At 39.8% G+C, this 13,756-nt stretch overlaps 1 protein-coding gene across 2 annotated transcripts in view; it reads right to left on the bottom strand.

Annotated features, from left to right (window-relative positions):
• Positions 1-13,756, bottom strand: part of Dpp4 (dipeptidyl peptidase 4) — an 86,686-nt gene that overhangs the window by 41,287 nt on the left and 31,643 nt on the right. Inside the window, exons 3-9 of one of the 2 annotated variants that reach the window (XM_006984654.4) lie at positions 13,043-13,138; positions 12,386-12,477; positions 11,117-11,197; positions 6,081-6,133; positions 5,902-5,974; positions 5,087-5,207; positions 779-939 (exon numbers count right to left, since the gene is read on the bottom strand). In XM_006984654.4, coding sequence (XP_006984716.1) covers positions 779-939; positions 5,087-5,207; positions 5,902-5,974; positions 6,081-6,133; positions 11,117-11,197; positions 12,386-12,477; positions 13,043-13,138 — 677 coding nt within the window. Of the gene's footprint in view, positions 1-778; positions 940-5,086; positions 5,208-5,901; positions 5,975-6,080; positions 6,134-11,116; positions 11,198-12,181; positions 12,478-13,042; positions 13,139-13,756 lie in introns of both variants that reach the window. The other variant, XM_042275366.2, reaches the window with a different exon arrangement.

Raw genomic sequence — 13,756 nt, forward strand, 5'->3', positions numbered from 1 at the left:
TAGGATCTTTTTTTCCTTTTAACTTCCTCTCCCTTCCTAAAATGGCAGATCTTCATAAGGCAAATTAAGTGAGTTGGTAAAAATAAAAATTCCTTTTTTCCCCCCCAAATCATTTACGGCAAAAATACGTTGTTAGCTTTTCCTGTAGACGACGCTGTGGCCGTTTTTATAATGGTGCTGAAGAATTCCTGGCTCCCTTCGAAAGCCCTCTCCTGGCTTACACTGCTTGATTTTAATACACACATTGTGGATAGCAGGGAACAATCTTGTAACCCAGGATGTTACATGACTATCACAAATGCAGGACGTGCAAAACTCACATTAGTGCCAAACCTGTAACAGAGCCACCGAAACTCATCCTGCACTGTGCCCTGTTACTTGGTAATGCAATCTGATATGTAACCAGGCTTTTCAACTTCAATTCGGGCTCATTCCAACTCCTACAAATGAGACGAGCTTCTGATTCAATTACAGCCTCTCTTTTCCTTCATTCAGGCATTTCCTACCCCTCCCCTACCTCCTTCAAAAGCATTTTCACCATCTTTTTCTGCTTGTCATTTCTTAAAGTTTTTGGAGAAATTACAAAACCTTAAATCACACTCTTTCCTGGGATAATAAAAATACTTTAAAATTGCCAGATGCTGTTGACTTCAGCAAGAGAAATCACAGCAAGCTGTTGAAGAGAGACTGACAATATTTTCATTAGCAGGAAGGGATTAAATGCAACCATTCTCTTCCCATCAAATCACAGAACCACTACCCGAAAGGGGGCACAGACCTTTGGATATGGAATCCACACTGTCCTCGGGTACTGCAATGACTCATCGGAGTAGAAAGAGTATTCAATGTGTGGGACTCCGGTGTCGTTAAACTGGGCATATGCTAAAAAAGTACTGTTTGGAGACCACCACAGCGCTGAGTAGGCACCGAAGATTTCCTCTGAAAAAAAAAAAAAAAAAGACATAAATTGTTCTGTTACAAGAAAGCTGATAAATTGGCTTTGGCATTCAAAATATTGTTCTCATTAGCTTTAGTAATTATAGTAGAGTTCAACTAATGAACCATTTCACATTTGCTGGGATTCCAAAATCAAAGTAATACAAATGAATAAAAATAAGACCTCCAAGGATATGTCTAGATTGTAAAAATAAGTCACCCATTGGACCATTTTAGAATATTTTAGTATGCAATATTGGATATAAGCTCTATATTTTTTTCTTTATCTTATAATCCTCTAAATTTATGCCTCAAAACATACTAAAAGTAAATTTCACACAGGAGGCTGGTTTTCCATTCTAATTTTCAAACAGTCAACACGCCAGCATGCTCTCCCTGACTGGGCTGAGTTTCTACTGAGTCCACGAGGTACTGGTGGGTGGCACGGAGCTCTAGGCTATCAAACCAATACGGTGCCCAGAGTTTACTACTCTGGCACAAAGAAGGTGTGGAAAGGATGGATTTAGAATGAAGAGAGCACCACAGACCCCTACAGAGAAACAACTCTTTTGCCCAGCCTAGAAACTGAAAATTCCCTGCCTTAGCCCCCTCCCCTGATATATAGAGAAGATAATAAAAGATAGAGACAGCTGAAGGAAAGGTACAGCTTTCAAGCCTATGGTTGGATTCATTTCCATCTCTGACAAAGGCAATTCCTCCCTATGATTACTCTGAGAACTCTCCATGGGACATTTGACGTCAGACTCTTAAAATGCCAGGGTCTCCCTCACCGACAAGGGATTGAAGATCCAGATTCTTTGGTGTGGATCTAGACTCCCTCCAGAGACTCATGTGTTCAAAGTATTGATCTCCACCTGTGGTGCTGCTGGCAAGTGGTGATAACATTGACAGCTGGATCCTCTTGAAAAGAACTTAGATCACTGGGGTTGTGACCATGAAAGGGATATTGGGATCTTGGGTCCCTTTGCTTCCTTCTATCCATGGAGTAAAGAAACCCTTCTATTACACACTCCTACCAAGGTGTACTATGCCGAGACAGAAGCAAAGCAATGTGGCCAAGTGGCCAAGTGGCCAAGTGAACATGAACTGAGTCTCTGACACCCGGAGTCAAAGTGAACCTTCACTTCTTTTTTTTTGGGGGGGGGGGGTTGTTATAATGATATAAAATTGATAAACATATAGGTAGACAGTGGAAAGTCCCAATCTGCATCTCATGTCACTGTGTAAGTATAAAAATCAAAGCATAGACTCTGGAATTTTAGAGTTTAGGAAATTACAGGTGCCAATCAGTTTTGGAACAACTAAGACCTCTTTGCAAGTGGCTGGGAAAATCTTTCTTTTAAATTATGTGTATGTGGGTACTCATACACATGAGTGAAGGGGACTGAGCAGTCCACAGGCGTTGGATCCTGAGAGAACTCGAGTTACAGACAGTTGTGAGCTAGCCAGTATGGGTGCTGGGAATTGAACTCGGGTCCTTTGCAAAATGGTCACACAAAAAACACAGCCATCTGTCCAGCTCTCCGAAAAATACATTTTCAATAACAGCAATAGTGGCTGCAGAACTAAGAATAATAGCTGACGTTTGATGAGTGCCATATGTCAGGAACTGATAATAGTGGGCATTTATTTTACCAGGCACTCTTCATTATAACCCATTTCACAGGTGATGAGAACAAAACAGGGCTAAAAAGAATTTAAAGACATCACCTTAAGGGGCTGGAGAGATGGCTCAGTGGTTAAGAGCACTACCTACCCTTCTAGAAGACCTGGGTTCAATTCCAGCACCCACAGGGCAGCTCACAACTGTCTGTAATCCCAAGATCTGCCACTCTCACACAGACAGACATGCAGGCGAAACACCCAAGTGCATGAAATAAAAGTAAATTATTTTTTGAAAAAAGAAATCACCTTAAGTCATATGGCTAATAATTAATAGAATCAAAAATTAACCTTTCAGGTTTGAGAGAATGCTTACCATCTTGTATTTCTTATACAGCTCACAGCTGCCTGATTTTCAGCAGTTTTCATTTCAGAAAACCTATCCCTTGGTAGGGCAGCCTTCTCTCCCCTTAACTGTTTCAGACCTGAATCACTGAGTGACACTTATGTAATGATTTGGAATTTATAAACCACATCCAACTTGATCTTCATGGAGATTCCTAAATGAATCCATTCATAAACCATTTTATAGAGAGGAAAACTGAGGGAAATTGAGTAAAATGTTTTACTCAGAAATCAGAACTTTGACCTTAGGACTCTAACTCAAAACTTTGCCCTCAGAAGTCCTTCCTATGCTGAGTTCATATCTCATATCTTAGAACTTTTGCCTACCGGTTTGTGTCCACAGTACACCGGTACGGTTTTACGTCACTGTAATTAGGGTATGGCTCTAGTTTTATAATTACTTTCAAACACTGGTAAGGGGTATAGTTGGGGCCATATTTGAATTAGCACTTATTTGTAAGACAGAGAATATTTTTCTCTAGTTATCAATGTAGTGATTTCTCTCTAGGGACTGAAGCCCATCTTTAGAGGAAGGCCCTTTGAAAGCTGTGAGGGCACTGTCCTGCATCGGGTGGCTCAGATGTGAACACGACAAACGAAATTCCTCCAGAGATTACCCCAGAGAAGATGGGCTGAATTAGTTAGAGTCTTATCTCAGTAACACCCAGATGTTTCCAAGAAGAGCCACAGGTTGGGGAGGAGGCTGTTACCTGTTCCATGTTGAAGGCCCTGGAGGACCCACGGTGCTGCCCACCACTTAAAGAACTTATAATTTCATTATTGGTTTTAATCAAACACTTACTCCTGAGCAATAGAAGCATCTTTTTCTCGTGACGTTATTTCTGCCCGTTGTCACGTGTTACCCACTACATTAACCTGATTCTGCCTGTTGTCACGTGTTACCTGCTACATTAACCTGATTCTGCCTGTTGTCACGTGTTACCCGCTACATTAACCTGATTCTGGCTGAGCAGGAATCAAAAGGCAAGCATGGAGCTAAACTATTTTTTAACTTTGAAGAAGAAATAACAGGATGAAACAAGGATGAGTCTTTCTAACAAACATGAGGCGCCCTGGTGAATTATTTGGAACCGCCTCAAAATGTCCTTTATCTTGGCAACCAATACATGGAAAAATGCTTTCTTAATACTTCCTAAATATCTTTATCCTAAAAGACAGAATATGCCTTTTTAGTTTTTTTTTTTTAACTAAACTTTCCAAATTACTTTTGCTTTCTTTAAAAACAGGAAATCATGATTCGTCCCGGGTTAGTTTTTGATGAACACAAATCCTTTCTGAAACAAGTAATTTCTTTCCTTCTATTTGGCAACTGCAGACAAGATTTATCTCTTTTTTAATATTGTGGAAGATTTCACAGTCCTTGGAAACTTCTGGGCTAGGTAGGCCTCCTTGGAGAGACACCTGATGTTAATCTGGATGCTGTTATGCCCTGGTAAAACCAGAAGAGCAACACAGAATGGCTCTTTGTGGTAGGAAGCCAAGACAAGCAGGGTATTGTGAGACAATTGGGACAGAGGCAGCACTGGGAACGGTTAGGGGTTCTGTGTCACTGTGAGGTCTAACAGAAATCCCACAGTATGTTTTAGTACACAACTTATTTTGAATCCTACTCAATCCCCCTATTTTTTAGTATAGCAATGCTGAAGTAGTCTTAAAAGTTGTAGATGTCTAGTGGAAGCCCATGAACTGTGGTCTGGGACCCGTGGAGCCCCCATGGGACTGGACTAGGTCCTCTGGATATGGAAGATGTTTGTTTGGCTCAAACTGTTTTGGGGGGCACCCAGGCAGGGGGATCGGGATCTGTCCCTGGTACATGGGCAGGTTTCTGGGAATCCAGTGCCTGTGGTGTGACACCTTGCACAGCCTTGGTGCAGTGGAAGGAGCTTGGACCTGCCTAGGCTCACTGTGCTGGGCTCTGCTGACTCCCCATGGGAGACCTCGATTTGGGGGGATGTGGGGATGTGGGGTGGCTTGGGAAAGAGGGCTGGGGGTTGGGAGGAGGGGGGATCTGTGGATGGTATGTGGAGTGAGTAGAAAATTTCTTAATAAAGAAAAATGAAAAAAAAGTTGTAGACATTCTAATTAAAGATTTAGTCTCTACCTTCATAAACCCAGTCAGCTATCCCATTACATATTGCACCGTCTTCTCCTGTCCATGTGATCCTCTGACTAGGTGAATTTGGTTCAATTTTAACGTAAATATCATTCTTCCAAACATATGCCTAAAAAAGATGAAAAACATTGACATCAGTAATCATGTTACAGTATGTTTTATCTTGGGATCTTAAAATACTATTCAAATAAGAGAATAACCACAGAAAGTCTATTTAGTGGGATCCTCATTCTTAAGTTACAGGTATATAGTCCATAACCTTGAAATAACTGCAAAAAGTTACCAATATGTTGAGACAAGGAGGCTTACAGCTGTCACTATGTTGATGGTGAAGTGTGTGTGAAGACCTAATACAGCCCACACAGGATGATTTATGTTTGTGTTTCTTCCTTGGGATATTAGCAGAGGTAATGTAGCTGCATTCTTGGAGAGGGAAGTACAGTGAGGAAAAATCATCCCATCTTGTTATTTAAATTCTTGTGGGCTCTAATATTCTTCTAGCACTATAGAATAGGAAATATATCTACAGTGAATTTGAAGAGAGACTCAAAAATCTTCAAGCACAGCACAAGGGGAGCTAAAGAGTTTAATAAACATTTTTCCTAGTGAATAAGCAACTCTATAATACATGTCTAGAAGTTTTAATAATTCTAAAATAAAATATTGTTTGGGGTAATGGCCCTATATTTCTAATATAATGAATGAACAGGCTTTCAAAATGTCTCCTGTATAGTAGGGTGAGTGGCATCTGCCTATGAAAGATATAGTCAACCTTTTTCTGGCAGCGGGAGACATGTACTAACCAATTTATGACCTTCTGGTGACCATGTGATCCACTGTGTATTATTTGGAATCTTTTCCTCTGTGATCAGCTTTCTGGAGAGAAGAGAAGAGGATATATTACCCAAAGAGTAACTCCCTGTGAGATAGCCTTTAAAATTACATCTGAAAAGCCCAGTAGTCTTAACGGGGAACCACTGACCTTGTGTTCAGGTCATAAACACTGTATGAAGCTGTGTAGGAGTGCCTCCATTGCTGCAAAAGAAAAATGATGTCTCAGACTCCTGTGAGTCTGACAGGTTGGCTGTTTACTCAAGATAACAGGTATGGTAACAGATTACCAAATAAATTTCAAATTTCATCACATATTACCATGCCTTAAATTCTTAGAACTTTGGAATTGAAAATATCCTTGAAACCATCCAATAGAAAGTCATGAAGAGTTTATTCACTTTGGCATCCCTTTCACAGGATCCCTGTAGGCCAAAGCGTCAGTTTTGATATTGAGTGATACTATTTTGAGCACAGTACGGTAAGGGTGCCTGTTTAGAAAAACTCAAATTTTCATATTTTACCCACATAGCTTCCAAAATATTTAGAAGATTTTTGACTCTGTCATTGGTGGTGACAAGGAGGCATACTGAATGCCTTGTGCAATGATAATGAGAATATCTAGTGTTGCAATTTTTAAAGCTATCTGAAAATATTTTTTAAAATTAATATGTGTGTGTGTCTTCAATTTTAAGCAACCAAGCAGTTGAAAATGAGCAGCAAACTAAATACAAGGTAACTAAAGGAAAGGAAACAATACAGTAAAGACCAGTATGAAATAGAAGCATATAGTGGCGAAAAATCAACATGGTCAAATGTTGGTTTTATCAGGCAGTTAAAATTTTGATTTCTGTTAGTTAACCTAACAAAAAAATAAGAAATTACTATCAGAAATGAAAAATGAGACATCACAACAGACCCCACAATCATTAAAGGATTAAGAGACCACTGTGAACATCTTTTCAATAAATCATAAAAAGTAGAAACAAGGAAATTTTCCTTGCATAGTCCTACATTTAATAGACATGTGGAATCAATGAGTGAAAGTAAAGAAAATCTCATATCCAAATACTTTGCAGAAAATCTCTTACTATTTAAAACCTATATACAAATGTTTACAGAAGCTTTATTCAGACTTGTCCAAACTTGGAAGCAGCTAAGACATCCTTCAATAAGGGGTGAGTGAATTAACAGTCTGTAATAGAGAACGTAATAGAATACCATTCAGTGATTAAAAAAAAGAAAAGAAAAAGCTATCAAGCAATCAGAAAGGTTGCATATTGAACTAATGGTGTGACTTCCCGGAAAAGGTGAAACATGAGACAGTAGTACTTGGTGGTGAGGAAAGGAGATAGACAAAGTACATGGGACTTCTCACAATGAGACTTCTCATCTCCATGACTCTTCAGTGTTGGATACATATTGTCACCATTCACAAAGGACCCCAATGTAAAACTGTAGATGAGTTAATAACCAAGTGTCAGTGTTGGCACCTGCATTTCCACAAATGTATTGTCTTCAATATAGAATGTTTATAGAGAAGACTGGGAAAAGGAACATGAGAAGGGTAGAGGGACCTTCTACTTACTTTCAACAAACCTAAAGCTGCTCCAAAATGTATTATCTATCAATTTTAAGATGTAGTAGAGCTATGACTTGGAAGGAGGAACTCTATGATCTCATATTCCATTTCTATAGAGCAAGTAGTAACTGGAAAGGATCCCTGTATATTTTCATGACATTATATGAATAGAAAATACAGAGAGAAACATGCTAGGCTTTGGGAAACTAAGTAAAAACAGGTAGGAGATATATGATATGTATGAGCACACCCTTGCATTTGTGAAAAGCTGCATTGGTGTGTGTATGTGGATAAAATTAAAGATACTTTTGAAATTCCTTATGTGTACATTTGTGCACTCCAGTAGTTGCATCTTATTATCACTAGATAACTGAAGTGTATTATAAACCCTGTATACTGTTCCAGAAACTACAATAAAATTCAAGCTCTGTCAATAAGGAGGAAATTGGCTGCATGGTAGTAGCGCTGAGATACAGCCAGGGCTCCTAGCCTCACCTGCTTATCATTTCTCACCCTCCTACACCCTCGTGTCAACAAGTATTTATTAAATTCCCATTTCTTATTAAGTCATACATTCCTTTCCTGAATCCTGGATTATTTCAACACACCCGATGCTTGTTTCTTGGCAACCTCAAACATAATATTTCCCAAAGCCAAAAGGTGTGGTAAAGTCTAGAAATACTAAGAAAGACTGAGATCATCTCAGAATCATGACAGAATCCCCATGAGGCATAAAACGAAATAGGTTTATCAATCTACTTAGCCTGTAAACACTGGGGTGCTCACCTATCAAACACTGCTCCACTAAAGGGCTCCTAACTGAGCAGGGGACATGAGGACAGGCACTACAATAAAGAAATGACAATAAGATGTACCAAGAACTGTAATGGAGGCAGGCCAGAAAAGTGTGCAATCCTAATGTGGCTCTGGATCCAGAGAGAAACCTGTGGGAAAGAGGATTCTCGAGCTGAGTTCTTAGTGATGATTGCCATGGAGAATGAGAGAAAGACTGCTATAAAACAGAAGCTAAAACACAAAGACAAGAAAGGCCATGTGTAAGACCCTAAGCTGTGGTGTCGTCTCCCACCCTGGAATCAAAAGTCTCCATTTTATAAGGTCAGACAAGCTGCTTTCTAGACTTGTTTTATTTTTGAGGAAAACCGGACAACAAAAACAACAGCAGGTGCATGAGGATTCATATGAAGTGCTTCCAAGGCTGGCGAGCACAGTCAGCATGTGATAGTTAACACAGCTCCATCTCCAGAGTGTGTGGCAGTGAGCAGAGATATCCAGGAGAGCATCCACACAGATGGCAGGACACCTAGTCACTCACTCATACATCAGTCACTCATTTGTCTTTATTCACAACTTAGAAATAGTGACTGAAGATATGATGGATCTAAAAAAACAAAACAAACAACAACAACAACAACAAAAAAAAAAACTACTGAGCCATGTATGGCCTAAAGATGCAATAATATTAGCCTTTTCTTCTTTTTCTGAAGATGTTTATCAAGACATTGATTATTCTCAAATTCTATTGGATACTCTCAGAATTTAAAAAAAGAAAGAAAGAGAAAAGAAAGAAGAAAGGGAAGACATGCTCCCTTGTTTGTAGCTACCTAAGAATTCAGTGGTTTGCAATGAAGCATGCATTCACCTAATATTTATTTCTTGAGCACCTATTATGCAGTCCAGTCCTAGAAGCTGAAAATACAGTAGAGACTAAAAAATGGAGAAACTGGCAAGAACATTGGTAGGCAATAAAAAAGCAAAGACATAGCAAAATGGCATAAGTGCTAGGAAGAAAACGAAAGAGGGTAAAGTGATAGAGTGATTTGAGGGGTGTGGGATAGCCAGAATGATGGGAAGCCATGTTAAAGTGGTCCAAGGCAGCCTGGAAAGGAACAAATAAAGACAGAAAACTGGAAAATGCTAGAAAAGAAAGCTCCAGCAGGAAGCAATAGCAAGTGCTTTCACTCTTGGATGGGCATGTGAGTGATACTTGAGGGAAAAAGAAGAGACTCTGAAGTGAAGCAGGGAAGAGGGATGCTGGTCAAACATGAGCGTGGGACAGGATGCTTCAGATGGCAGACTGGGGTTTACGCACCAAGGCTCCGCGTGCTATGCATGCTGCTGTCTTATTTTGCATAAAGGATGTCATTGGAGTACATTAGCACAGGTACAGCTTAACCTACATTATAATGTAAAGGAAACACATTGACTACTGTCTGAGTGGATAGAAGGATCTAGATAACACAATGAGATGAAAATACCAGTGATGAAAACATGCATCACTAATGCTGATGTCTGTGGCCAGCCAGGGAGCTACATCTAACAGTGCATCACACAACACTTGTCACCACAGACTAAACAGTACCCTGAGCTGGTTTCTTCATCCTGATTCTGCTTTACCTTCATGCATTAGCTTTTAACATTCATAACTGTCACCCACCAGTTTGCAGCTTGGGCTGCTTGTTGGAATAATCTACACCATTAGAAAATTCTGATAGCAAGTTAATCCCAGAAACTTGAGTGGCGAGATTAAAGCTGGACACAAGGACTTTTAAATTTTCCACAAGTAAATTTGTTTAGGGGATTTATTTTTTATAGTATGCCATCTGATGTGCATAGAGTTGACGGGTTTAGCAGAAGACGGAGTTTTCCTATGCAGGAAATAGAGCCCACACGGTAGATCCAAGGTAAACACTATGACTGCGCAGCACCATCCTGAGATGGCAAATAGAGAAGGGAGTGCTGGCTTGGCTGGAGTCCAGCAGGGTTGGTCTGTGAGATAAGGCCACTCAACATTATTTAATCCCGGGGGGAGGGGAGAATCAAGAGGAGGAATCACTGCCTTTCTACTTCATTTTCAACATAGAGTGTCTCTAGAAGTTTTCAGTCCTTCCAACCCTACTTTAAAACTCTGTAGTTGATAGCTGTTATCAACTGAAAACAAAAAACAAAAAACAAAAAAAAAAAAAAAAAAAAAGCTCAGCTAAAGTAACTGGTGACCCTGGAGAGGATGCAAGACTTGATGATAACCTTTGTAAATGCCTGAGAACTCTACGTTCCGTAGGTGACTGGGAGAGGCTGAATATTCTCAGTAGGACCTTTGTGACTAGAGCTGAGGCGTCATTCAAGACTGTCCTGAATAAGGTTGGGATGTCATCTGGGGCCTTGTCTGACTTTCCTCTGGAAGATGGGGGTGTTAACCTCTTTAAAACAAGTACTTACTGAAGGTCATACTATACACAGACTCAGAAGAGAGGGTCATGGGACTAGATCACTCTGTGTACAAGTCAGATGCATAAAGTTACTTTAAAATCATGTCAAAATTCCTATGATAAATTTGATTAAGCTATGTCATTAGAATCCTTAATGTGTTCATTGTGCCTTTTAGTACCTGAAATCATTAAAATACATCCCTTTGAAGATAGTAGATTTGTCATTTATAAAAGAGAACATATATTTGATGCAGACTGAACTGGTTTTTCTGTCAGCACTGTTACCAGATATCATCCTTAAATATGCATATACTTGAAGTCAGTTAGAAAAAAAATGTATTCACTTTAAGATGTTATATAAAAAAGAATTTTCTTTACCTTCACATAGTTGTATTCTAAGAGAACAAACCGTCCATCGGGTGACACCGAATAATCACTTATAGACTCTCCAAAGGCTTCCTATTGGTCATGCGGAAGAAAGAAAACACTGAACGTTTTGAATACCCACACTGGTCATTGACTGGGTAGAGGGAGCCCTACACATGTGGATTGTGCCTTGAGAATCTCCAGTCACGAAGAGATAGCACAGTCGCGCCCACAAGTGACAGTGATGTTAGGTGGGCAATGATGACAGTTAGAAAGCCAGAGAGGGAAGGATTAGCTGAAGGGACATGGTTCAGGGGCACAGAGAAAACTCTCTCAATAGGAAGGGCAGCATGGACAGAGAGACAGCATGGGGAAGAACAGGCATGTTTAGAGTGTGTTTGAGGGTGACGTAATACAGCATGACTGTGCCAACTCGGTGGAAATGGAAGGACATTAAGTCACAAAAACATAGGTCATAAACTACAAACTAAGGGTTTTTTTGGTATGTGAAGGCGATAGTACCATCTATTTTGTTTATTTTTCACAAGATACCCTGGTGATATGTGGATGAGATCGGAAGGAAAAGAGGGGGTGTTGTATCAGTCTGGCCTCCTGAATAGCAACAGCGACCACAGTGGGGATGGAAATCTGTGAGGTAGGTGGCATGCAGCAGAGGGAATCAATAGCGTTGCATAGCTAATTATAGGGTAATGATGGGAAAGTTAAAGATTATAAAGTTCCCAGTGTAAGTGAAGAGAACTGAGTGATTATTTCCAAGACTGGGAGGGAATTGCACAAGAAGAATATGACGGCTTGAGACTCGAGGACACCAAAGGAGACAAACCAGTTTAGCTTGGGATGTGAAATTTAATATGCACAGGAGCAGTGTAGGGCTAACAGGTTCTTGGAAAGTGAAGTTGGGATCTTGAGAGGTTAGTGTTAGTATGTGTCTTAGAACCAAGCCATGGAAGATAAAAACCAGTGTCGTGGAAGTGCATGGCATTCACCCAAGGGGAGGGAGCGCCCAGAGTGAGGAAAGGGGCCCGGGAGTGAGGACAAAGCCGGAGGAACACTTACATTCAAACACACAGGTAGAGGAGGAATCATCAAAGGAGACTAAAAAGTAGCCAAGGCGGGGAACATTTCAAGAAGGAGAGAAAGATCCACTGGGCCATGTGCTGCAGAGTCCGACAGGGTGAGAAATGAGTCCTCATGATTTGAAAAGAAATGAAAACAGTCCCCAGAATTCCATACATGAACTAAATGTGGGACCAGACATACAAAGGTGCTGTTCTCCAAGAAAATGGAGCTGTTTCCGTGTTCAGCATTGAATAGCAAGAGATTGTTTTCTTGTTTGTAGAGGTATTCATAATCTGAAGAGAGAAAGCAGCCAGATCAGTATTACAAGTTGCTGTCAAACACTTCCATAATCTAAATTTTTAAAAATTAAGCTCACACAGGGCACATAAATACTCTATGCTGGGCAAGCAGAAACAAAGGACATTGTACTAACACCAATTTATATGTCCGTCATTCATGTCAAGCATTCAATTCATATTTAACTCTTTACAGTAGATAGTAAAAACAAAAACAAAAAAACTTCAGTTTCTTCCCTTTGTAATTTTTTTTATTTGTTTTGTTTTGTTTTGTTTTTCTGAGACAGAGTTTCTCTGTGTAGCCCTGGCTGTCCTGAAAATCACTCTGTAGACCATGCTGGCCTCGAACTCACAGAGATATACCTGCTACTGCCTCCTGAGTGCTGGGCTTAAAGGCATATGCCTCCACTGTCCAGTTCCTCCTTTCACTTCTAAACAAGAATAAATACTCTGCATAGAGTTTTAAAAGTGAGGATTGTATCTTCTCACTGCCCAAAGCACTCAGCAACCCAAGCTCACTAGAATGAATACAAATGTAACATTTCCATCTCATGGGCCTTACCTGACACCCATCGCAAGGTGTAGGACTTGACTCTAAAAGTATTCTTTAAATAATCAGCTAGTGAATAAGTTCTGCGGCTATCAGCTGCTGCATCATCTGTTGGTAGGAAAATAAAAAGAGGAAAACATTCAGTAAGATAGAGTAGCTACATTTGGGATAAAATAATATACCTGATCACAAAATGTTAAAATAAACTCACAAAATACAAAATATATCTTGAAAGATTTCAGATTAGGTAAGTGGAGTAAGAATTCCTTTAAGTATAACGTGAGTGTGCTCGCTATTATTTATATAAGCGAGTTTCATTGAGAGTATCTAGCCCAGCAATATCAACGAGTGCATTTCTGAACAGCCATAGTTGAAGACAAAGATAATTTAATTATAATGGCATATTGTATTTAGCACAACATGTAAAAATATTATCATTTCAGCGTTAAACAGTATTTAAATGTTATTAATCAGACTTTCCATAATCTTTTTTTTTGTATTAATTCTTTAAAATCTTGTACGTAGATTTGACTTTCATTTTAACTGCGTTCATTAACTGTGTTCATTTCAAGTCAGTAGGTACATGAGGCCAGTGGCTACTGTAGGGGATGGCACAGGGCTGGATCACCCTTTGCTGTGGTTTTCAGGACATTTCTAAGTTCTGTTGTTCTTCAGAGTCCTTTGGTATGTGTTGGTCACCTCCCTGAGAGATCTTGGTTTCTATCA

This window comes from Peromyscus maniculatus, chromosome 4 (genome assembly GCF_049852395.1).
Source record: "Peromyscus maniculatus bairdii isolate BWxNUB_F1_BW_parent chromosome 4, HU_Pman_BW_mat_3.1, whole genome shotgun sequence".
Classification (NCBI taxonomy): Eukaryota; Metazoa; Chordata; class Mammalia; order Rodentia; family Cricetidae; genus Peromyscus; species Peromyscus maniculatus.